Source organism: Channa argus, chromosome 13 (assembly GCF_033026475.1).
Source record: "Channa argus isolate prfri chromosome 13, Channa argus male v1.0, whole genome shotgun sequence".
Lineage (NCBI taxonomy): Eukaryota > Metazoa > Chordata > Actinopteri > Anabantiformes > Channidae > Channa > Channa argus.
This window is the reverse complement of record NC_090209.1, coordinates 14892553-14918625: the sequence shown is the minus strand read 5'-3', so window position 1 is coordinate 14918625 and position 26073 is coordinate 14892553. Positions and strand designations below refer to the sequence as shown.

The following is a 26073-nucleotide window of genomic DNA, read 5'->3' as shown; positions in this document are numbered from 1 at the left end:
CAACAGTACTGAACATTTAATTTTTGCAACCTTACTAAAATATATACAATTCATTTTGATAATTTATGTCCGTGATGGGGAAAATAGACTACAGACAAGAATAATGTATCAGAAGACTGTTAAATCAGATGTAAATTCAGTTATAAAGCAAGCAGTTTTATAACTGAATCATAAAAGAAGATGGTTTATTCATGAATAAGATACAGATTATAATTATGCTTAAAAGAAACTATTATTAGATTATCATTAAAACCTGAAGTGTTATCAGTGACTTGTTAGCGAAATGTACTATACTTTTAATAACTTTGAAATTGGCTTCTGGTTTGGAACATTTTGAGGCTACAGGCCAAAGACACAAACCTTCAGTTAATGAAATGGAGAAGAATAATGTGAGATTTATAAGGGGCAGGACAGTATAGTATAAGTCCAGGACAGTATAAAGGCATCACATGCTGCCAGTTAGCAATCGAAATATAGTCTGTGAAATACCTGTTCAATCTGTGTACTATAATGTTTTACTCTGGCAGTCCACACCTCCCCATACTGATGCTTTATCCTGCTCCCAGTATACTCAAGCTGCGGTTCATTTATTTGATAGGAATTTATAAATGAGAGGCATACAACTAAATATTTAGAAAATTCTATAATTATAAGTAAAAATTAAGTATTATCATCAAAATGAAATAATCTATTGGTCATAGTGGAGTAGAAGTGTAATGTTATAGTTATATGGAAAGATTTGTAGCAAAGTAAATGTACTTAATGGCTTTACACCACTGCTGATCAAATGCTAATAGAGCAACTAAACGGTGCACTGGACGGTGTTTTGGAGAGTTTGTTTCAAAATCAGATTTTCCAATTTAAGAAAACATTTCAGCTGTACACGTTTGTAAAATAGTGTAAACTGGTTTACAGTATTACAGTATAACCTCAGTTCCCAACTTATGCTATATTTTCACATGCATTACTGTGAGAAAGATCAACTGATTTATTAGAAAGACATCTAAATATAAAAATCATAAAATGTGCCAATTTAAATGTCACCCTTGATTTATGTTTACACTTTGGTTATTTTCAGTTATCATCACTCAGATTTCTCAGTATGAAACATGCAAAACATTTTTCAGAGTTCATATTCACAGAATAAGTGACCATTGAACACCGTAAACTGCTGTTAACATTAAAACATGTTTGCATGTGTCCAATACAGAACTCCACTGGAAAGCAGGTAGTGCATCGCCTTTTTCCAGACCACTGACAATTATTGGCCATCAGGTGTCCTCTACTGTAAGTAACCTGAACCTAAGTTTTCCTTGATTTACAATTTGTAATGGAAAAACTGTTTAATCCTTAAGTTTGAATTTTATAGCAATAAGTGCATCAAACCTTTGCTAAGTGTAATTTTAACCCCTAATGAGAATCAAATATTTACTAAGATATTTTGTTTATTCACATTTCTGTGTCTAAATGATGTGTCAATAAAATATGTAAAATCTGTTGCAACTTGTGTTTTTTGCAAGGAGATAAGTTTGCCTGGTATCAGTGTGTATATTACTTTGAATCACACAAGAACAGCCAATACAGTTTAATACAGCTGAGTGCACACTAAAAGGCTTTAAAAAATCTAGGGGATTGAAACAGGATATCTATGATCGGTTAAGCTCAAACAGTTGAAACTAGGAGCCAGAATAGTGACTAAACAATGTTTCCCCTATATGTGTTGTCAGCAAAAACAAACAAAGCAAAGAAATGAGATCTTAATGCTATCAGACAGAACTCATTTTTTTAACAGTCCAACAGACATTAAAATATGTCAACATATTGCTTTAAAATTACATTTTCCAGGTAACATACAAGTAAGATAGGCCCAATCCAAATTCATGTTTAAAGCAGCACTTTATATAAAAGGTTTTACAGTAGAAAATATTCTGTGGGACACAGTCACAAAAGCATATTGGTGGTGAATGCAACTGTGAGCCAAAAGAACTTTTATGCATGACTGTAGGTGCTGAAACAATACAAAGAACCTTGCTCAGTATTGTGAAAATGAGTTGAGGGGAAATAATTCGGTACTAATTGAGATGACATTCCTTGAGTAGAAGCCTTCCTCTTCCACAAGAGGGCGGCGCAACAAAACACAAGTCCATCAATGGATCCAAGTTATAGGTAGGTTTCTAATGTGTCTTTGGCTGACACCACAGATAAGTTAGTAAAGAGACAGTACAGTACCTAGAAAGGCAAACAGTTGTGAAAAACAAATCACTGAAAACAAAGTTCTATATAAAAATGATTCAGCAATTAACAGAATCCCCAAAAATAAATGCAATAAAATTATAAGTTGCATTTCCATTAATTGGCTGTCTGGAGGCACTGTAAAGGGTGGGCAACATAAAACATCTTTGTTACACAGCTGTTCAGAGATTTACAGACAAAGTCTATAAAATGATACTTAAGACACATTCACACATCAGAACACTTGGACCTCAATGAAGCTGGTATAATTGCTACTGTTAAAATGGGTGTGTGCAAATGAGCTGCTATTTAAAGGAGAATCTCAGCATTCGTCTGCGCATTTTCAAAGCTTACATGTGATCAGCTGGTTGTAACTATTTTTTTCTTCTGTAGGGCTGCCAAGTGAAAGATAATGTCTCTTTCAGTCTTGACACCAAAGGAAGAAAGGCAGTTTGTAGGTGGAGTATTTTTTAGGGGGTTGAGATTTCTGATGAAAAGTGTGAAAAAGGAGATAAAATGTAAGTTGTAGATGAATCATGGAAAGAAGCTGAAGTGTAAATGCTTCTTTTTCTTTTCTTTTCGGATGTTCTCTTTCAGGGGTTGCCACAGCGAATCATGTGCCTCCATCTAACACCATCTCTTCTCTCACACAAACTAACTTCATGTCCTGAAGTTAGTTTGTGTCCATGAGGAACAGCTCTGGTTTGAGCTGTCCCTCTGATGTCCTCTTTCCCGATCCTATGCATCCTCCTCACTTCCAAAGACAACCTCAACATCTTAAGCTCTGCTACCTCCAGCTCTGCCTCCTGTCTTTTCTTCAGTGCCACTGTCTCTTAGCCATACAACATGGCAGAAGTGTAATGGCTGAATGCATTTAAAGTTTTATTTTCTAGTTTGTTCCCTGTAAGGAAAGAATTGCGATTTACAGAGTTAAAATTGAAATTGGAAATATCAGTTATATTAAACACCAAAAGCACTTAGTGGTTAGTGAAACACTAGAGGTAATTGTGTACTGTATGTGTGAAAGAAAGCTGAAGTACTTACATCATAAATGTGATGTATAAATGTGTGAATATGACATGAATTTGCATTGGTAAATGATCTGCACTTATATAGTGCTGTTGGTACTTAAAGCACTGCTTCTCGTTTACCCATTCACACTCACAAGCACTCGTACACACACACCAGTGGGGGAGCTGTTTTGAAGCTGGCCAACACTCACCGGGAGCAACTAAGTTGGGGTTCAGTGTCTTGCTCAACACTTCAACACTTACATGTGAGCCGTGGATCGAACCAACAACTCAGAGTGATGGATGAGCGCTCTATCTCCTGCGCCACAGTCACCCCAGTTACAAGCCATACATTTCTGGTAGGGGCAGACATTTTTTTCTTTTAAACTACTGGAGAAATGATTGCTTTTTGGCTTTGTAGAACGCACTGGGCCACAGACACAGTTTGCACTAAGGTGGTTGCCTGATATCTGGCAGTTAAATGTCAACGGAAATGAAGCAAAATTACAACTTGGCCCAAAGTGCATATTAATGAGCACAGACACAGATAAAGGCTTCCCAAGAAATCCTAACGTCATTGATGTGTGCTTTCGTTCATGGCCTCATAGAAAGACAAGGTTTCAGGCTCAACTGCATAATTACAAGCAATGAAATTTTACTTTGAATTGATTTGAGTGCAGATTTGTTATTGCATTGGCGAATAGAATTAGATATGCTTCTTCTTAGTTATGGTTCCAAAGCTGCTAATAATAAAATTTATCAGATGGGGTATGTAAGGGGTTGTCTTCCGTTTTGATACACGTACCTCTTGTAAGAACAAGAATAGTAGAACATATTTTGCAGAAAACAATTTTGGCTTCTTGGAAGTTCAAGTTAATCTGATCACAAATGTACTGACTCGACTACCGTAGTCTTAGAAATTATATTATTGTGGTCATAATTGTCCTTCTGCTTGGCAATGCGCTGCTCTTTCAGATATTCAGGTCACTTAGGTCCCAACTTTAAGATGCAGTTCGGTTTTGTGGCCCATAACAAGTCATGAGCATGCTGGTTCAAATGGAAGGCCTTTTCTAAACGGCACCATTCTGCAGTCGATCAGAGGTGAAGCAGCCATTGGTCTTACAGCTGCGTTCGGCTCTTGTGGCTTGAGCCAGGTTCTTCCTGGCCTTCCAGCGCTGGGCCAGTGGCTCCATGAACAGAGAGAGAGAGGAGAGCAGATAGCAGAGTCCAGCTAGGTAGAACGAACAGTCGTATGTCTGAGTGTAGTCATATAGGAATCCTGTAAAACATCAGCAACACACGATTAATGCAGATTTGATGCCTTATTAGATATGAATAGATAATAATCACTGCACTGTGAACATTTATATCAGTATGTTCACCAGACAAATACCATAACAATTTACCAATGCAGTTTAAATAGCTCATAAATCATCAGTAAATTAGGCCAATTCGGTTCCAGCTTACTAACTACTGTTTATCATGCATCTATATGCAAATATAGGTGACTCTTTCCATAGTCTCCTGTGTTAATATTTTCTTTTTTACTTGTTCCACGTTCACATGTTATTTCAAACTGGGAGCTTTCCATCCGCAGAGCAGATGAAAAAGAGGTATAACACACTAGCACTGCTGCTGAGACAGTTAATAGACAGCTGGTTATCCCGAGGGAAGGAACTGGACAACAGGGATGTTACGATGACCTGTGGCCTTAACGAGGAACCAAAGTTTGCCTAACACGTTTTTTTTTTTTTAAATGTGAGCCACAGGGACAGTAAACAGAGCCACATGCTATTTCTGTACCGCCCTAAAGGGGGCCATTAGTCATGTGTCAACTCCAAAATCTATAAGCTCTTCTGAGGCGATTGCCTAACACAGTGGGTGGGGATCTTTTCTATAGGTCCAATGGAACCCCCCCCACCCACCCCACACACACTTTAACCGAGGCCAAATGTTTCCATTGAGGGTAAGGAGACCCGTTTTTCTTGGAAGTATCTCACATATTCACAGAATAAGAGTCACGATATATAATACTCAAGTTCTGTGCTAGTTTAGGTGTTCATCAATTAAAAAAAAAATGTTAGTACACAGATTAAGCAGATAATGTTGCTGGTATTTTTTAGGTAAAAGGGAATCTACAACAATGTGATGTAAACCAAGACACTGTAACAAAAATAATTAACAGTAGCATTCTAACAAAAGACTAACAAAAGCAATCTGCTATCATTTAGACAACATATGATTTGACCTGACTTGTCTTGACAGGATGAAATTAGACCTAGTAACACCAATCTGTATTTTTTTCCTAGACAACCCCACTCTGCACTGATGGCTGAGTTAAATACTGTATAGTATACTGTATGTTTTGCCTGTGCGTTTCAGTTTTCACACTCCATAGTGACTGCATTCACACAGACAGGCATACACACACTTGAAGGCACTACAAAGTATTCAGGGCCTCATGAAAATATGTGCTGCAACCCCCACCCAAACATATATATTCATACGAGAGGCTTATCAACCTTTTTGCTAACCCATTCTGCACACACACTTAAGAACACAAAGAGACATGTGTTCAAACTACCCCTTGCCCTCTGTGTAATAAATTACTTAAAATCTGACTGCTATGATCCTGTATGTAGGCAGCGTATATGTATGTGATTGCGTGCATGTGCAAACGTGTGTTAGCGTGTAGGTGACTCTTGAAGACACATTCCAAGACGTGATTCACTTACCTGCTAAAGGAGGCCCTGTGAGGCAACCCAGGCCTACAAAGAACATTGAGAAGCCCATGGAGTTGTTGAGTTTCTCAGACCCCACAAGATCTACCTGCAGAGGACAACAATATGCAATTTTTCAAATTTACAGATAACAATATTTCAGCCCTTTATTAATCAAATATAGGTCACATTAATACCATATTGAAACAAATGCTTCCCAGAGCACACAATTCTAATTTAATAGCTTTATGGGTCAGTTTAAATTTGCAATGGCTACCATCATGAATCAAATTAAACCAGTACCTGCCCATATAGGATGTATGACTAACACCTTAAAAATCTTAAAATAGTAGGTAAGTATAATAAATTGTAAGTTTAGTATTGTAAGTATTAGATGTTAAGTACCTGTTTGTCTTAAATGTGCAAACACACAATATTTAAAAACCCAGTCTAATTAATCTCAATTAACATTTAAAAATGGTTTGTATTGGCTTAAATGCTTTATGGCTGAAACTTTGGATCCTATTTGAGCTAAAGTTTCAAAGAAAACATTTACCAGTTACTTTGTAATCTTGGTTCTCTGAAGCCAGATTCAGACATGAACTCAAGAGAATGTCAGGAGGATCAGGTCCTGACATTGTCTAGAGGGAGATGCGTTCTCACTTGCGAAGAAATACTCCGTGTATTTGGGCAAGTGGTGGTGCGTGGGCACTTTGAGCATGGGGCTGAACATGACGCAAAAACAAAGCAGCAGAAGTATTTTGCTCAAATATCTGGTAAACCGCAGAATCTTGTGCTGTTCCTTGAATTTGTTTGACTATTTCAAGGTTTGACCTTATGGACAGAGGTTCACGAATTTCGTTGTCCTTCCAGTTCAACATTGTTGTGTTCGTATGTATGAAGGAGTTATTAACCTTTGGGTGTTTGTATTTGCCCGGTATCGTGGCAGCCACAGGAAATGGACGTCATCAACCTGTCCACTCACTCATGGTGAATTCTCCAGAGCATTTCCTCCTCTATTCACAAATGAACTCGGTTAGAGATAATCCAGACTTTGCACTAGTGAGCTGGCTGGGTAAAATCCAAGTAATATCAGGGGCAACAGACTTGGGCCTTTCTGTTCACACACACCCACCCCAAATAAAGTCTAGAAAATGTCTGAATGCCAGTGCATGTCTGAAAGGGGCATGAGCTAAGTGACCATCTTTCGATTCCATTACATATATGATATGTACAGGGAAATGGCCTCTTGAGGTCAGGACATATGGATACTTCTTTGAGACACACCTGGTTGTCCAGTCACACCTCTCAGGTAATCTTATAAAGCATCTGTGCAGGTGTTCAATCAGTGCAATCAGAACACTTTAAGACGTGAGGAGACAATGCATCCCACGCCCAGAGCCCCAGTACAGCACTTACAGGGGCTGTCTACTTTCCATCTATGATACAAGACTCTCTCTCTGACTCTCTTTGCACCTGCAGTTGATTGGTCAGACAGACAAAATTGGCTATGTAGCATCCCTGGCACAACTGACAGCGCACCATGTTCACCAATCCTCCTAGCAGAAGTGAAGGTTAACAGAAAAGCTGAGTCAATAGAAGGCCAAGCCGAGCTGGCAGCTATGAGCAGCCCAACAGCGGGTCCTGAGGCACCCACGGAGCATTATTAAGTCCAACTGGGAATTAGAGGACGAGCTGCCTCTGTCACCTGGTTCATATGCACCCACCCAAGCTGCTTAGACTCCAGCATTCCCCTCAAGCAGCGATGCTGGCGCAAAGTCAGCCATAGCTACAGGATGTCATGGGTTATGACTAAGAGCCGGCCAACTCTATGGGCCCCTACTTCATTCACTCAAAGTCCCCAGTGGACGTGGGCCTTCCTTCTACACAGTCCATGCATGGCGCACGCTTCCTAGTTTCTGCTCTCTGCATTGCTGTGTCAAAGCACTGGAAAATTTCTCAGGCCCCCGAGTGTGGGTATAAACAGTCTACATGAGTTCTACAAACTTCAAGGTTTGCTCAGGCCAAGAAAACGTGTTGCTTACTCAACATGTGACATTGTTACTGGTTCTATCTTCTAATGACAGAGGAATGCCACAAATAATACAAGTATATAAATACTCTGTTGGCACACTACAGCTGAACACTGAAAAATGGTTTGTGTGTCTTTATAAACTTGTAATTGAAACAGGTGTATTTCACTGCCTTTCAACCATTACTGATGTAAAAATGTTTTACAGAAAACATGCATAATGCTAGATTGACAGAAAATTGCAATGTGTGAAAAAACGTAGTGCTTGTCATTTATTTGAATGGCAAGGTGCTGTTAAACACAACAGGCCGGTTTGCAAATTTAAACTAGATGAGAAGACAGTGTGGTTTTGTACTGTCCTGTCACTGTTAGGAATTGATTTGCATCAGCAGGCAGACATGAATTCAGGTTTTTTTCTGGAGGGAAGAAACAGGTCTCACTGCCTCTCCCGTTGACATTTAGGGAAATAAAAAATGATTTCACTTATCATTTAGGCCCAGAGGCACTGCACCATCTTCAAGTGAAATTACACTATATACTACATGACCTCAGGTTTTTGTTTTCAGGTATGATATGACCTAAAGATACTGGATAAAAGCTGAGCTAATATGTTCCACCCAAAACGGCAGTTGAGAAACTTCTCCAATTCTCTGCTTCAAAGATACTTTTCCTCTCTGTGTGTGACACAGTGATGTAATGAACCTTTACATGGTACAAAAGTCCCCATACACAGATAAACAAACTGTAGGTTCTTGTATGGTAAATGAACTACAGAATGATAATATAGTATGACTGATGCTTGTGGGATTGTTTGAACAGTCAAATGATACCGAGACAGTAAATTGCACATTTGAGGGAAATACAAATATTGTAACATGTAACCTGAGAGTTACTGCAAAATTATTTTATGCCCAATGCTCAGTTGAAAGTTGAATTTGTCATTGAAAGTTAGGATCTGTAATTTCCTAATAATTTACGTGCAGTTTTCCAGGACAGGTTTATGTAATTTGGCACTCATTATACAGTAGGGTCAATAAATAGTTCTCTATTATTTGAGTTTTATTAGACCTGTCCTGGATGTACCCTGGCTGGAGCCTGCTTGAAACACTGTTTGCTACAGCTGTACAGAGTTGCTTACTTTGTTCATGGCTCGATGACTATTAATCTTAGAGGAAACTTCATTCTTCATTATGATGAATTACTCACTTCCCTGTTCAATTACAATAATTAGAATTAACTATTTGGACATACCAACTGAACCTTGTACTTTAATTAGTTATTTTCTAGGAAATTATGCAAAACTATGGAACCATGACATTACAGAAAAATATACACTCTTGATGAACTTCATAAGACATTTATTTTTCATAGGCGTGTTAAAATGGGGTGGTCTCCTTACTAGAACAGGCAGCAGCAGGGCCATGTAGCCACCACAGAAGATGGCAAAAAAGACAGCGTACACCATCAGCAGGATGTAGGAGGTTGCCAGTGGTGAGAGCAGGTTGACCAAGCCACAGAGGATCAGGTAGGCCTTGTGGTAGTGATATTTATGGAACAGATTCCTGTCTGTCACCCAGCCCGAGGCCAGCTGGGCGATGGTCTCTGTGATACCTGCAACAGAGGCACACAGATGAGGCGGATGGATGGGTGGGACAAAGTGAAATATGAGTGTTAAAACTAACAAAGCACTGAATGCTTAAATTACAAATTATTCTGTCAAAGAATCTGTAATGGTGGTTCCTGAAGGTAAGAGTGTAATAGGTAAAGCCCAAGTACAAGGATTACATATGCACATTTTAGTGACTGAAAAATATGAATAAAAATAAATAAATAAATCAAGATAATTGATTTTTATTTTCTAATTTTGTATTAAATGTGCTATAGTGAAAACAATATATTGCTAATGGTTTCCTTAGAAAATAATGGTATACTGGAGAATGCACAATAAAATATAGTAGTAAGAGGAAGCTGCTATTTGGAAATGAGTTTTTGATGGAAAGAAGGAAAGAGCATCACTGCTGTCTTCATCTTTTGCTTAGAATATCTTGTAGAAGCACCACATTTAACACGTAACAGACCCACAGTTTTGGTTTTATTTTCCCAGAATTCAGGATGCCCATTACTAGCATTTCTGCCACATAGCAAGTATTAAAGTAATTACATATATTCCCACAGAGAACACTGCGGGTACCACACTGGAGGGATTAGTACTGTGGTAAAAATCCAAACAAGTATCTAAAAACCCAGATCAATACAACCAGACATATCTGCATGCAACTAGAGGTAAAGAAAATACCAAAAAGGATTTGTACTAACAGGAAAAAAAAATATGTTCCCTAAACATTCTTATCATAAAAACAGAAAAAGAAATTGTTCTTTGGGACTTCAGTACAAACACTGCTACATTAGACCACAGAGGCCAGAGGCTCAGTTTAAGAAAGAGACCAAAATCAGGCACAGCAATGCTAAATGTAAAGTAGCATACAGTAAATGCATCTGAAGTAATCTGTGTGGGGATCTGTAAATGTATCATATCTTGTTCCTTTAATATAATGCAATTATTTTTTTAATTAGAAAAATTGCCAGTATGAGTGCACATCTGTGAGTGTGTGTGTGTTTGTGTGTGTGTGTGAGACTGTCATAACCTGGCTCAAAGAAAGAACAAATAGGACAGGTTTACACATGACTGTAAAAATAAAATGTATATTTAACTTAACATGAATTCGATAAGAAAGCTCTAAACTATGTTAGTACAATCAGAGCTGTAGTAGGTGCATGAATGTGTGTAAAATAAGGTAAAACTTAACACAATCCACCAATCATATGCTCACAAAGACAGAACGAAATGGCTAAAGTTCACCAGCTTATACACCGAGGTGATAATTCTACTGTTTATTTTTGAGGTCAAAGTGGGTAGTGGAGTCAGACTGGAGTGCATTAGAGGAAGAAGTGGTTCTAATGTGCTGGACACTATTTCAAATGAATGAGGTGGTAGAAACATTAGATCCACCTCTTCTTTAAATGGACACACACTTTAAACTCAATAATGAACACAGAGTAGAATTATCAACTTTCTGACTATTTCAACGTAAAAACTAAGAAATTATAACCTTGTAAAAGTAGAATTAATGGCCGAGGCACTGTATTGGATTGCATTAAATTGTACAGGTGGTCATAATGTTATGCCTGATTGGTGTATAGCTGAAGGAGGAGCCAATACAAATAAGCTGCACTCCCAAAAGCGTCAAAGACCCCCAACACAAGACAGCCCAGACAGGAAGAGAAAATTGGGGAAGAAAAAGAATCTGAGGGAAACAGCATTCTACAGACACTAATAAAGAATCAAGAATTTTACAGACATGCGACACAGGGTTGCTTGTGTGTCAAATGTGAAGTCTCTGTTGTTTCTGTTGTATGAGACAGTGTCATCACAAATAGAGACAACATCAACATCTGTACTACAGGAGCAACACCCAACTGCACACATTATGCTCTCCATCCCATCTGACTGATTGTTTGCTCCACTCGGGTGTGATGACAGAGCAGAAATGAAGTGCTCCCTGCTGAGGTCAAATGGAATGCGATGCGGACACTGCAGTGTATTGACTATTGCAGGAATAGCTACAAGCAGGCAGCCCTGAGCTATTGATCAATGAAACAAACTGGTTCTATGCAGATGCATAGTTTCCAATCCTTTGCTCAGGCTCTGCACCACAACTGCATAGGCTGCAGCTATTTATGCATGACCTCAACCCAATACAGATGGAAATTCTGCTTACAATGATTTATCATTAACTATGCAGCATTTTCAGCAGAAGTATAATTATAGCACATGGCAATAAAGGTTACTCACATCAAAAAAAAAAAAAAAAAAATCAACATGTGGATACCAATTTATGATGATCAGCTACATCTTCATTATTTAACAAGTCCAGTTAAATAAATAATGAAACACCCTGTCTGTGAACATCTCTGCTTTCTTTACCTAACGGAACATAGACTGTCTCTCTCCTTTAGGGATAGAGAGATGACATGAGGCAGCTGTGCTGTGTTTATGTGTCCTCCTCTAATGACCCAAGACAATGTCCCGTGGTGTCCCCTGCTTGCATGCATTCAAAGTTTTGAGTTTGTTTGTGTGTTTTATCCTCAGCAGGTTGGTGGAGGCATGCAGCTGTTCATGTTCAAACTCAGCACAATGCAGTTTACATTTGGCCTCTCCAAGTAGCACCTTCAGCCAAGTCAGCCTGGAACATTTTTAGTTTGGTTCATTTCTCTCTGTAGTGCTAACATGTACAGAAGGTATGTGAATGCATCTCGACATTAATAGACTGTGGGGCTGCGGGGCGTATAGAAATGCCATTCCCTTTTCATCTAAGAGGCACATTTTGTCATTAGATTAAAGCAAGGGTTATAAAAGGCATGTTGGTTTTCCCAGGTTGCTGCTGGCTTGTCTTGCCTCCTCTTTTGTATATTTTGCTGCTTCAGTGCTTCTCTGCAAAGTATCAGCCACTTTAGAATTGGTCTTGAACAAAATTGGGAGCCCCACTTGTCACCACGCCAGAAACTTTACTCAGTTAGCTGTTGCTTAGCGACTACAGTTAGCTCCAGTGTTGGTGGCTGAGGGTTGACGAACAGACTGACCCGGACGGTAGTGGCCTCCCTTGCTCAGCTGAGTCAATGGGCCTCTATGAAAAGTGCTGGGTAGGGAAAAGAGAGACTGCAGAACACTGGGATGGTGGCTTTGTGGTGTGTGGCACCCCATCTCCCTAGTTCTCTTTCTCTCATTACAGTGCACATGAGCAGAAAATGTGACAGGACAAATGTGTCAGAGTTAAAGGAATCAGGCTTGCTGCTTGTTGGCGCAAACCCCATCTTTGTAAAACCACATGAAAAATCCAAAGCAGAAAATGTGACAGGACAAATGTGTCAGAGTTAAAGGAATCAGGCTTGCTGCTTGTTGGCGCAAACCCCATCTTTGTAAAACCACATGAAAAATCCAAAGAAGATTCAGATATCTATGTCCCTTTGTTTTTGTTACGGATGCATTAATCCCATAGAGATTGGTTTAAGACCCCTTTCAACATATTTGCTAGTTAATATTAGTGTACATGTGTCTTGTGTAATGTTATACAGGAGAGTTATTTAAACCCAATCTTAGTTTAAATTTATTCCTCAACCTTTTCATCCAAGCTCCTCATACAGGACACAGTGTTTTCTTTAGCCCTCTTTCTTTATTTATCCCTGTTTTCTCCAGCAGTGTCCACCTGCTGTTGCACTAATGCTGACAAAGATAACACAGTACATTTCCAAGCAGTCTACAGGACGTACCATAAGTTGCAAGGACAGAGCATTGATGGATAATTTAAACATTGACATTTCATATTGAAGAGATGTGAAAGTGTAACAAATGTCTAAAACTTCAGCAATAGGAATTTTAAATTGATAGTCTCTATAATAAACTATCTAAAGGACACCTCTCATTAAACTTTTTTTTTTCCTCTGCTGGCAACTTACTAAGGGAAAGACAAGAAAACCTGAGCATGCAACTCATAAATGCACAACCTCATCTGAAGCATTTCAATTATTCATAAAGCCTGACCAAGCACTCTTAATGCAGATGTTGTGATGTTTCTGCCCATTTGGGGTGGCCTCATCAATGGTATACTACTGAACCCATCCACCCTGGCCAGGGTACAAAAGTTCAGCTTTTATGTAAGCACATTCATTACATAAGACTGCAGAGTCTGAGTAGCTCACAAATAATTAATGCCTAGAAGTTGAAGAAGGACATTTGTGTTCTTGTGTTGATCCTTAAAATGATTCTTAGAGAAACCTTGGACCTCCTGTATACAGTACTGCTAGATATCACACTTCAAGGCAATTAGCAGCATAAGGATAAAACCGAGCATAAAACACACAAACACACTCACAAACTGTAAACAAGCAAAAGCATAAGGCTTATTTTTTTTGTTTTATCCAAATTTTAGACAGCCAAATGCATGACCATCTAATCTAAATTGACTATACTACAACACTGCAGCAAACAGGGTATAAAATCATGTGACAAGTATGTCTGGTTTTGACACCCACCAAATTATTGAGATGGCATCCAGATGGGGGGGTTTTAGGTGTTGGATGTTTATAATACAATTTTTAAGTGATTTAAATGTATCTAAATAAGCGTACATTTCCAAAATGTCAACTATTTCTTTAGAGTGAAACATGAAAACAATAATAATGATATAATAATAATGTCCCTCACCTGCCACAGAGATGATAAAGGACGCATCCATGGCATCAATGCCCAGGGTTCTGGCACGGGCAGACAGGTGGAAATAGGGGATAAAATAGGCCAGCTGGCTGAAGACCAAAGACCAAGTGTAGATGCAGAAGAATGGGTCCTTAAGCAGAGAGAAATCCAGAACTTTGGTTCTTTTGACGGTCGCCTCACTTGGTGTGCTGGCATGTGAGGAAAATCCAATGATTGTGGACCCATTCATGCTGCCATTCGACTCTGCAGAGCAGTCTGGATCTGGAGTTTTACATTTACCAAAGTCATGGTTAGGCTCATGGTCCTTCACACTATTAACGACCAGCCGAGTCAGTTCAGGGTTCACTGACTGGTCCTGGGGTCCCTGAGTTGATTGCTCTCCCAGGTTCTCAGAGTCCCTGTGAACGGGAGGTGTAGATGGGAATGAGGATGAATTGGAGATTCCATTGGATAAATGAGAGGATCCATTCATGCAGGTCTTAGTGTATTCCTTTTCTGAGGAGCTTTTCAGAGAAACAGCAGGGCTCTTTTGGATGGGAGAAGAGGTAGGGTTTGACATAGGAGGCTTCACATTGATGGGTCGCAGAAGCATCCCAGAGGCCACCAGATTCAGCATGAGACCACCAAGAATCAATATCGCCCCTGTAAAAGACAATGACAGCTCAGGACCCCAAATGTAGGGGAGACACCTGAAAGCATACTTCAAAACAATCAAATGGCACTGTCTTTCTCATTAAAACAAATTCCCTGCCTATATACCTTGCCAAGCATATTGGTCCAGGAGCAGCTGAGTGAATGGAGCAAGGGCAAAAGTCAAACCCATCCCAGAACGTCCAATTGCATACGCTGTTGCTAACCTCTTTCTGAAATACAGGGCTGTGATCACTGAGAAGGATTGGTATAGTAGTGCAAAACCTATTCCTGAAAAGAGAAAGGAAAGCCATCATTATCAAACACTCAAAGTCATTCGCAACCAGTGATTTCAAAACAGAAAATGACCTTGGTTTTGTGTTGTGTTTTCAAGATCACCAGAAAAACTGCAAGGTAGACACTCATTAGGGTCATCATTTGGCTTATCACATCTTTCTACTCACCAACAATCACTCCCATGCTAATGTAGAGGAACACCACACTACTGGCAAAAATACTTAGTAGGAAGCCTCCGCTAACCAGCACCGCTCCACCTATGGAAGTCACCCTGGGTCCTAGCTTGGCACAGGCCACAGAGGCAATGGGTGCTACAGAAGACAAAATAAATAAAACACACACCAGACACACACACTTACTAAAATTACTAATTTTCTATATGTTGTGCAGTATCTAAGAAAAAAGGGTCTAAATAGATTGCTGTGTTTTTTAAGCTTTAAATGGTGATTTGAAGGAAAAAGGAAACAATTATGTAAGACAAACTGATCATTAAATGACAGACAAGAGTTGGCTTTTTACAGTTCGAACCTCCAGACAGGCGCAGACTTGACATGATGGAACCGATCCAGCTGATGCTTTCTGCTGATCCTCCAAACTCATCTTGGAAGGCAATGAAGAAGATCCCAAAGCTCTTCAATGTTCCCATCACTAGGACATTCACCTGCACCGCACAAACACACACACACACACAAACAATAGTAAAGACATTAGTGTAAGCAGAGACTGTCTATGAGGTTTCAAGGAGGGTTTTTTTGGCTTGATTAGCATTGTTCATTCCAGTAACTGAGCTGTTTACAACCACTTGTCCACTTTCTTCCTGTTATCTGCTGGGCAAAATAGCAGCATGATGAAATCCATCATCCTTCATTCAACTCATTTAATTTGCTGCAAAAGTTTAATAGTCGTTTATATTTTCAGGACAGAAGAGGTATCAAACAACTTAGAAGATATACCAGGAAGCAATGCAGCACCACCATCCAGCCCCACCCTCCGTCTGGAGGATCCTCATACTGAATCCCTTTCTCTTTCTCCTTCTTTGTGGTCAAGGCATCCTTTCTGAACAGGTTCATGGCTGCCTGTGTTTCACTAGGAGAAAGAAAGATAATTTAAAGATACACAAGCTGCTGATAATTTAAAATGCCTGACATGTCTTTATGTGGGTAATGTGCCTATGGGTAAAGTAGTATGAGCTAATATGGGTAAAGTGTGCAGCATTTATTCTAAAAAAATATTCTGAGAGTTGATATGTTAACATTTTCTTCTGATTATCTAATAGCTCATCTGCATTTTAAGGTTGTAAAGCTTAATTAACTAGTCAAGTCAGAGAGCGGTGCGATAGGCCAGTGACACTGCAGCTAAACTCGGTTACTATACAACCTGTTGTGCTCCTATTGTTACTGCAAAGATCGAATGTATCAGCAGTGTTTACATTAAGTGTCTCCCTGCTATAACAAGTCCAAATACTTAATTATGTGTATTTCAAAGCTCCCTGTCAGTATTTTCTGTGTTTTTTAAACTTGTGACCATTCATTTTGGGAATCCAAAAAACACTGGGACTGTTTACAATACATTTATATATACACATTATTTACATATTTTATGTATATGTCATTTCAGATAAAAATCTACAGTAGAAACCCCCTCCTTTGAATATTTTTTAATAGAGCTAACTTATCTTTTCTTGGAGAGGTTCTGTCGACACCTCCTTTGACAGCACTGGTAGCTGAGACATTTCCATCTGAAGGTTTTTGAGCAAGGCTTGCCCTTCCATACCTTGTGTTCTTGTGTTCTTGAAGAACATCGCACCTTGTTTGTTTGTCACATATGAACACAAAAATTACCTTGATACCTTGCATGTATCTGAGACGCCCAGGCCATGACACATTTTCACTACTTGGATACTTATGCAACAGCTAGTTTTTAGTTTTGTTTTTTGCCAAAAAGTTGCATATTGTAGTTGTAAATTGTTGTTTTTTGGGACAAATTTGTAAGTATTTAAAAGTTAAAGGAATGATTTTACCTTTCATGCTATGCTGACACAACAATTTCTCTGTTTATGTTTGTCATGGGTTTGCAGTGAAACTGTAATGTGTTGCTTTTAATGCACTGCACTAATAAAAACCAGAGTAAAATAACGATGGCTGAGAAAAATGGATGTAAACTGATTTGCATTTTAGTGAAAGAATGCAATATATCTGCAGACTCCCAAAAACATTTATAAGTTATCAATGATACTGAGCATCGTTTTGATGAGAAAGAGTGAGAAAAATGTCTATGTGGTATCTTATAATTGTTGTACTCATAAAATAATATGAGTAACCAGGTTACTTAGGAGCATGTAAAGATAACGTAGCTTGATTTTAGTACTGGCATATGGAAGAGGAGGTCAAAGTATCCTCTTTCCAAGACTTTAACCTGTATCAGCAAATTTTAAAGACCCTTTTTAAAAAGAAACATGCAAGACTGTGTATATTTGTGTCTATTTAAACAGGTGAAAATATAGCATAAACACGACTTCCAGACAAATACAAGTCAATAATAACTTGAAATAAATGTATAAATGTTTTCTGGTTCTCTATTAGGAACCAGCAAGAAACAGAGCACACAGCTGGATGCAGGACCTATGCTGGGGATAGAGATGAAAAACGAGGGCAAACAGCAGCAAATGTTGAGCAAGACACTTTGATGCCTAGTGCTGATGGCAATAAGCAAACACAGCTACATACATGTGCCGTGTTTCCCAATCATTGCTGCTGTTTTAAAGTTAACCACATACCCTGAAACCCTGATGCTGAAGGTCACAGAAGGATGTACATTGCACTGTGGCTGATTGCAGAGCACACCCACTGATGTCAACAGGTTTTTTGGTAGAAAAACAATGATGTGGCCAATTTATTTGCTTTCTGTTGTTTTTTTGTAAGTAGCTTTTATTTGAAAAATGTTTTTATAAATATTTCAACAGCACTGTATTCGCATGTATTAGTGTCCCCTGCTCTTCCCGATTTCCATTGTTTTAGTTGTTATATAACGCACACTATCTACTGCCACCAAATCTTTGGCACAATTACATCAATTATGGTGTTGAAATAATACAAAAAGGCCAATTATACGTTTGTCCAGTGTTGATCCAGCAATTTAATATATGGCATCAATTTATTTACTGACAATTTGTTTTAATGCAGGTTTAGCTGTTGGAACTAATGCCAGCTTTTAAGCTGACACTCCTACGGGGCACTACGGGGAAAATGTCTTGTGGACTAATGAAACAAAAAAATTGTTTGAGAAGAACACAGACATAAAGTCATACATAGTGCTGTGGCCCAGTCAGTCCAGACCTCAACCCAATAGAGATGCTGTGGAATGACCTAAAGAGAGCTGATCACACCAGACATCCTAAGAATGTGGCTGAAGCTGTTTTTTAAGGTAGAATGGTCCAAAATGACTCCTGAATGCTTTACAAGTCTAATCAACAGATACAGGAAATGCTTGTTTCAGGAAACTATTGCCAAAGGTGGTTTAACCAGTTATTAAAACACTGTTGCCATTACTTTTTCTACCATCACTTTGTATGTTTAATTTGTTCTATAAAGACATTCAAGATTACAAATGGGATTTATCAGCTTAGAAACATGATGTTGCTGACTTTAAAGTTGATCAAATCACATTTTATAACTAATTTATGCACAACACCAGGAAAATGCAAACAGTATTATTTCCTTTTCTTGCAAATGTTTCTAAAATCATCTGTTATTAAATAGTGCATAGTAATATCTTCCTAGTCAATGTTTGTCTATTGCCTTTGTGTAAAACCAGAATAGCCACTATTATTCTGTTGTAGCTGTTGCATTAAGTCAAGTACATCAGATCAAACACTGACCAGTCACATTTGCTGTGACAGTAACATTTGCTTGTACATTTGCTGTAGTTGCAAAAAATGTGGATGTTATGAAGTAAATGAATTCAACTATAGTTGATGTTGACTCATGTGCTGGGTTACAGACACCTGTAGCCTTTCCCAGCTCTCATTGTGAATTGGGTAATATGTACCTAAACAATCTGTCACAGGACACAAGCTAGAGTCACTTTAGCTTGTTGCTCATCGGAGTTTTCCATTACTGACAAAAGATGTAATGTCAAGGTCCGAACCCTGCCAGCAGATAACACAGAAAAAGGAAAGGCCTGCTTGAAACAATAGAACTAGAAATTTAATGGACAAATGTGACTGCTTAAATATCCATAGAGAAGGATAACTGTTTACAGTCACCGTCAGTCTCATGGACAATGTATAGATCCTGTTTCAGAGTGGGAGGAAACCCGCAAAGATAAAAGGACAACAAACCCAAACCTTTGGATGAACAAAGGCTCCAATAATCCCAAACCAGTAAATGTGGAACCAGGACCTTCTTGCTGTAAGGTGACAGTGCTGACCACCTTATAAATTAATTAAATTTTAAACAATACCTGTTGTGCAGATACGTTTTAAAACTAAACACTTCGCCATGGACAGGTGTAATTACAAATACATACCAACACAGTCTTAATGACAAGAAATTAAAGTGTTAAACATCTGTAGCAGTTTTCAGGATTAACTGTAACGGAAATGCAAACAGTATTATTATTATTAACGGAAAACAACAGAAACATGGAACAATGGAAATGCCAGACAATATTAATCCTTATTGAACATTCATTAAACCCTGCCCTTGTCAACCACACTGTCAGTGTGAAATATTTGCCTCACATGCCGAAGTATGGTAAACCTGTGTTTATCACCAGTCTTTTGTTGCCTGCATCACCACCTCAGTCAGATTTAGACATGCATAAGTAGACCAAATTAGAAAGTGAGTGGATTAAACAGGGAATGAATTGGGCCAGTGTATTGTGAGGAAAGTATTTCCCCACATGTGCTGTTCACAAGTTGTCCTTAGAGTGTGCTTGAGTGCATGTTTGTGAACGCACCAGGGATCTAGGGTTTGAACGATGGGGGGACTGGAGATCAGCGCTTTGTTGTGAGGCATTAACACCATGTTATAGTACACTTCCACCAGGACATTGTCTCAAAAACTTTTACATTGAGCATCAAGCCTAATATTAGGTTTTAGTAAGGTTACTAGGTGAATGTTGTTCCTGACAATTTGTGGCTACTTACAGTGATTGCCAATTATAGAGATGTATATATTTATAAGGTCTTAGGAAAAGTATTAGAACAACCAATTTGATAACTACTACTAGTTTATTTGTGCTCCACTTTAATGGTGTGCTAGCACATTGCTCCATATTTTAATGGGTAACGTCCACCTGTAGATCAGTGTTATAATGTGAAATCACTATGTGGGCTGTCCCTGTGTGCATAACCATCTCACCTCTTACCTACCTGTACCATCAGCAAAATGATGGACCCAGTCAGTCAATTGTTAACAACACTTATTATATTCACATGATAAAAGCAAGAAAATCATGACACGTGACAGAAAAGTGGATGACTATTGAAAATATGTTTCATTAATGTGTTCATAGACACTACTGAAGTAAATGAACCATTTTTAATTTTACCTGGTGAGTTAGTTTGCAAATGTTCAACTTGCTGAATAACAAAAGATTAAAACATGACCCTGGAACACCTGATCAGGCAGATTTTGTTCCGTACTGAGCAATATCACTTTAAAACACAATAATTTGTGGACAGGACTTGGAAAAGTGGAAAAGGAGAGCACGATGGACAGTCAGGAAAACATTTCAAAGAGCAGTCAAAAAGCAAAATTGTTTAAAAATTAAAAATCCCAAAAGTTAAACAAACACTACTTTCTTTTAAATCATAAAGTACTTTTACACAATTAACGGGTTACTAAAACCTTATATGTCATTATTGAGACATGTTTGACCTGCAGCCAAAATACTGCAACTTGCTTGATAAAAAAGTTTACGGTTTTCCTGTGATTGGCTTGGTTTAGCCAAACCGATCCTGCCCACTAGTTTGGGAAATGAATGACATTCAAAAAAGACCAACCTGGGTAAATCCTGCCCTTTAATGCAAATACAAAAAGCAATTTCCACTTTATTGTCATATATCTAAAAACTATTTAAAAAGTTTTCAGTTTGAAATTTCCTTTTCTTTACACACTTGGCATTATATCATTGGGTGCAGTATTAATACTAGTTCACCTAACAAAACTATGGTACAAGTATACATATTGTACATACATAGAGTAGGCTATTAATATTTGACCAAAAAGTCATTCTGACAGATTCCATTTTTTCCTCCCCACATCTCTATTTGTAAATGGTTTCTGTAATTTTTGAAACTCCAATGCAATTCCAATACAAAAAGGGGAACAAAATCCACACTTCCCACAATGAAATGTTTGACTGAATTTAACTGCATTTGACTGACAATTCAGCAGACTAATATAGCCTCCTATCCCTCAACAAGGAAATAATTCATGCTACAAAACCCAGTAACTTTGAAAAATAACCATGTGATTTAATTAACTTAAGCTGCTGAAAAAAGTTTGCTTCAGTCATTTCAGAGGGAAATTATAAATTTTACAATTAAGTCCATGCAATCACGGTCACAGCCAGTATAGAGAGGAGGCAAGTGCTCCCTCCAGCACAGAGTATTGATTACTGATAACTTGAAGCCTACTTCTCTTTGTGATCAGTGTCAGAATATAATCGGTGTTCAATGCATTCTTTGCTCTAATGTGATTGTCATTTTCTGTACACACACAGTTATGGAAACTAACAGCACTAAGTTTCAGAGATCAGGGTCAGTGTGTTTAGCAAAGTTTAGCAAGAAAAAAAAAACTGGTGAGATATCAGCCTTCTTCTGAGGGTTTCTATGAGCAACTTTTTGATCTTACAAGAATAAATATACTACAGAAAACAAACAAAAAAATGTTGGATGTTAATGTTTGCACATCCAAACATTTATCATTTTAAATACTTTTTTAAAGTTTTTTTTTTTTAGTGCAATTCTAGCACAGCTTCTTTTAGGTGTTCTGTTGTACAAATTAGAGTGTGTTTTCAGCTTCACTGTATTAGTGATTACAACTCATCGAGGTCCCTTTTTGCTTTAAGGATAGAGACTGGCTGTGAGCATTTCATAAATAAATACTTCACTATTCCTAGGTTGTAAAGTTTTCAAAAGATGAGCAAAATGCAATTAAATTATTTCAATTCTCGGCTACAGAACAGTGTGTATTTTCTTCAGCAGGATATAATATATAAAATTGTTTTGTTTTGTTTTTTTGTCCTTTCGGCTTATCCCGTGAGTTCAGGGTCGCCACAGTGGATCATTGTCCGCATGTTGTTTTGGCACAGTTTTTACGCCGGATGCCCTATATAAAATAATGCTGGCAAATTAAAACATGTAGTTAAGCACGTTGATTTACCTGTTATGCTGTTTTGTTAGAGTGCCTGAAGGCTCTGGAGGTGAAGAATAAACTCAGAAGTCTTATTGTCTGAGTGTCATCCTCAGGTTGGCTGAAGGGCACATGGGACTATGTCTGCATCAGGATTAGCTTTACACCTGCAACAAGAAATCAATAGGTATGAGTGAAACAGCAAACAACATAAAAAGCACAAGTACCACTTACCAAATAACCCTCTGGATATAGAAGAGAGATATTCTTTATTAAGAATATTATTAGCACGCGAACTGCAGTTGCAGTTAGATCCCAGCAACACAGCAATAAGGCAACCCAGTACAGATGCCGGATCCCTCAAAACAAAATGTAGCAAGTAGCAAAGAGCCTCTGTGAGCTGTTAAGGTTGGTCCTATTTAAATTGTACTTACTATAACTTGGCGAGGCTGCATTTAGGCAGTAAATGCAGTGCTATGCATTAACCATGCTAACATGCTGAGGTTTGCAGGTGCATTGTTAGCTATCTTTTTTTAGCATGTTAAGACGGTAACTACTGATTAGCACTAAAAACAGAATAGATTATTATTACAAATGTATTCTCGCTGCACATATTCTCTTGTGACCACAACTATCTTTCATGGCAATCAAATTGAGGGGACTTGTTGATCCTGATGTTTAACCACACTGCTGTTTTGGCAAATAATTTTTGTGCAAAAAAAAAAATTAAGCAACTTCAAATAGGCAACTTCAACAGTTGCTTATTTCACATGCTGCAGTTACTGAGCAACGTCATTGATTTGGAGTTGAGTTTTAGTGACTGTAATGTGATACATTAAATATAATAATAATAATAATAATAATAATAATAATAATAATAATAATAATTATTATTATTATTATTATTATTATTATTATTATTATTATTTTTAATGTATCACATTGCAGTCACTAAAACTCAACCTGATAATAATAATAATAATAATTATTATTATTATTATTATTATTATTATATTTAATGTATCACATTGCAGTCACTAAAACTCAACCTGATAATAATAATAATAATTATTATTATTATTATTATTATTATTATTATTATTATATTTAATGTATCACATTGCAGTCACTAAAACTCAACCTGATAATAATAATTATTATTATTATTATTATTATTATTATTATTATTATTATTATTATTATTACAACACAGATTATGATAACTTCCAAACATGAAGTTCACGTGCGACTTTCTTTTACGTTTTACTTTGCAATATATTAAAAAGTGACATATGCCATGAATTGTTGGTCATAAAAAGCACGCAGGTCTTAAGGAATGCACTTGAGTCCTGCACTTGATTGAGATGCAGTAACATTGCTTCAGTGAACAGCCTGAATTAGTGTTGCAATGAAGTGATAGTATGACAGGTAGTTCAACAGAAGAAGGAAAAGATTTAGCTTATGTTTTGCATTACAATTTTCATTGTAGGTGGCTGAGAGGTGGTCGCAGTAATCACGCACTTTTGGCTCTAGGCTAACCTTCAGAGACAGGCACACCGAAAACTTCAAAGGATCTAAAAGTTTATTACTACTATTTGGCAGAAGTCAAAATTATCCATACAAAAAGCCTTCCTAGCTTTGTGGACATCTCTTCAATAATATAAATGTCTCTTTACAGCAAATGTTTTAACTCTTACTGCATCTGCAGAGAATAGAAAAACATCCACACTTAAGTCAAATTCCCCAAACACCTGACACACGACCCATCCTTACCCTTTCAGCTCAACATGTTTGCCCTGTTTGGACACATGCTTTTAAGGATGTATGTACAGGGACTGTTACAAACCAACATGTTTCTAGACCGTCACCAGAAGAATCTGTGGCCTCACAGACTCCACAGATTTTGACATAAATTATCACTTATAGTTTTAAAGGGGGCCGCTCACTTACATTTCTGTGCAGACAAAACCATCTGCAACGCGCATGTTCAGGTGTGTAGAATCAGGCTAAAGAGCAGATCATTTAAATTCTCAAATGGTTTCACTTGTAACAAAAAATTAAACTAAATTTTCAATTTCATGAAAGTCTTAATAGGTTTGAGAACACATTTTTATCATATCTGTGGACAGGATAATAATACATTATACAAAGTTCACACCATGAATGCAGAGCAATATTGAGTAGATTTATACATCTCCTTCTGTTGCATTGCTGTTGTCAAATATAACCTGTGAATGATTTTTATAACTAGTGTTGCTCATTGGAGGTGAAGTTTTAATGTCAGGAGGACAGTTTTGTGAAGCGTTACTCAGGTCACAGAAAGCGCTCTCCATTTAAAAATCTAAACCCTAAACAACAAGATACTCGCAAATGGGAGGAATTCTGGCGTGTTCCCATCTTACCAATTCTGTTTTTTAGAACACTATAAGCTCTAATGGGTGAACTAGATTTTTCTCTTGAGATATGTTTATTAGCTGAACTATTTTGCATGTCTACTGAAGTCAATAAAAACAATGTAGGTCTCAAGTCATTTTAGTAACTGGAAGCTCATCCTGTGTTCCCTTTCTCATTAATTACAATATGCCTGCATATTTCATCCAACCAATAACCCAATTCACAACTTGAAGTTCTAAGGATTTGTGAGATTATGTAGTAAATGCCTGGTGTATAGCTGAAAGCTTTGGCTTTGTCCATGAAGGCATACTCAAACCCATGTTTTTGTGGGGAGACAAACAGGTCTTGCAAGCTGTGAGCCAGTAGTTTTCTTCACTTCACAGGCCTGTTGCATTGTGCCCCTAACTCAACTCAACACTGTGAGAGGAAAGGAACAGGTCTTTCAAGCACATAGAAGTACAGTATCATTAAAAATGTTATCTCGGTGCCCTTTGACAAAAGGCAAAAGCCTGCACTGAGGAAATGTGGGTGAGAAGTTTTAAACACCAAAATAACTTTATAGGGTCAGAGGACAACTTTTCTGTTTTCAATGGGAAATGTTTTGTAAAAAGTACCAATCCAGAAACTATAAACACATTTAAATGCAATGATTCTGATCATTCAAATTCATCTTTGAAAGCATTGGTTTACTGACATTCGTAAAGACTCAGAAGCACATACCTGAATTTTCCTTCAGTCATCGATGCCCTTCTTCCCCAACTTCAATTAGTTTAATATGACGCGTATGTTGGGATTTTCTCGCTCCGGCGTTGCGCGTCCCAAACAAGCGTGCGCGTTTTGGGCAGAGAAAAAATTATGTAGGACCTCTTTCTCCGAGGATGGCCGTGCCATAACTTTGCTTCTAAGAGCCGGAGTCTCTGAGTTGCATCTCACATATGAGCCTTATCACCGCTGGCTGTGGAGAGGAGTCACAGACAGCAAAGCCTTTGCAGAGGAAAGCCACGTGACTGAGACGTAGCAATGAACCTCATCTGGGGGGCCACGGGGAGAGAGCAGGGAAAAAGCTCTGCTCAAAACATCAGAGTCACCGCAGACTTCACTGAGGTGCTGCTCGAAGGTGGTGCGC

At 38.0% G+C, this 26073-nt stretch overlaps 1 protein-coding gene across 1 annotated transcript; it reads right to left on the bottom strand.

Annotated features, from left to right (window-relative positions):
* Positions 1 to 187: 187 nt before the first annotated feature.
* On the bottom strand, positions 188 to 26073 carry slc16a4 (solute carrier family 16 member 4). Its single transcript, XM_067525582.1, has 10 exons — positions 25668 to 26073; positions 22584 to 22720; positions 16146 to 16278; positions 15721 to 15853; positions 15360 to 15503; positions 15025 to 15186; positions 14257 to 14907; positions 9394 to 9605; positions 5978 to 6071; positions 188 to 4521 (listed from the first exon to the last, which is right to left on the bottom strand). The coding sequence occupies exons 3-10, from the start codon at positions 16260 to 16262 to the stop codon at positions 4313 to 4315; spliced, it is 1722 nt and encodes a 573-aa protein (XP_067381683.1). The 5' UTR covers positions 16263 to 16278; positions 22584 to 22720; positions 25668 to 26073; the 3' UTR covers positions 188 to 4312.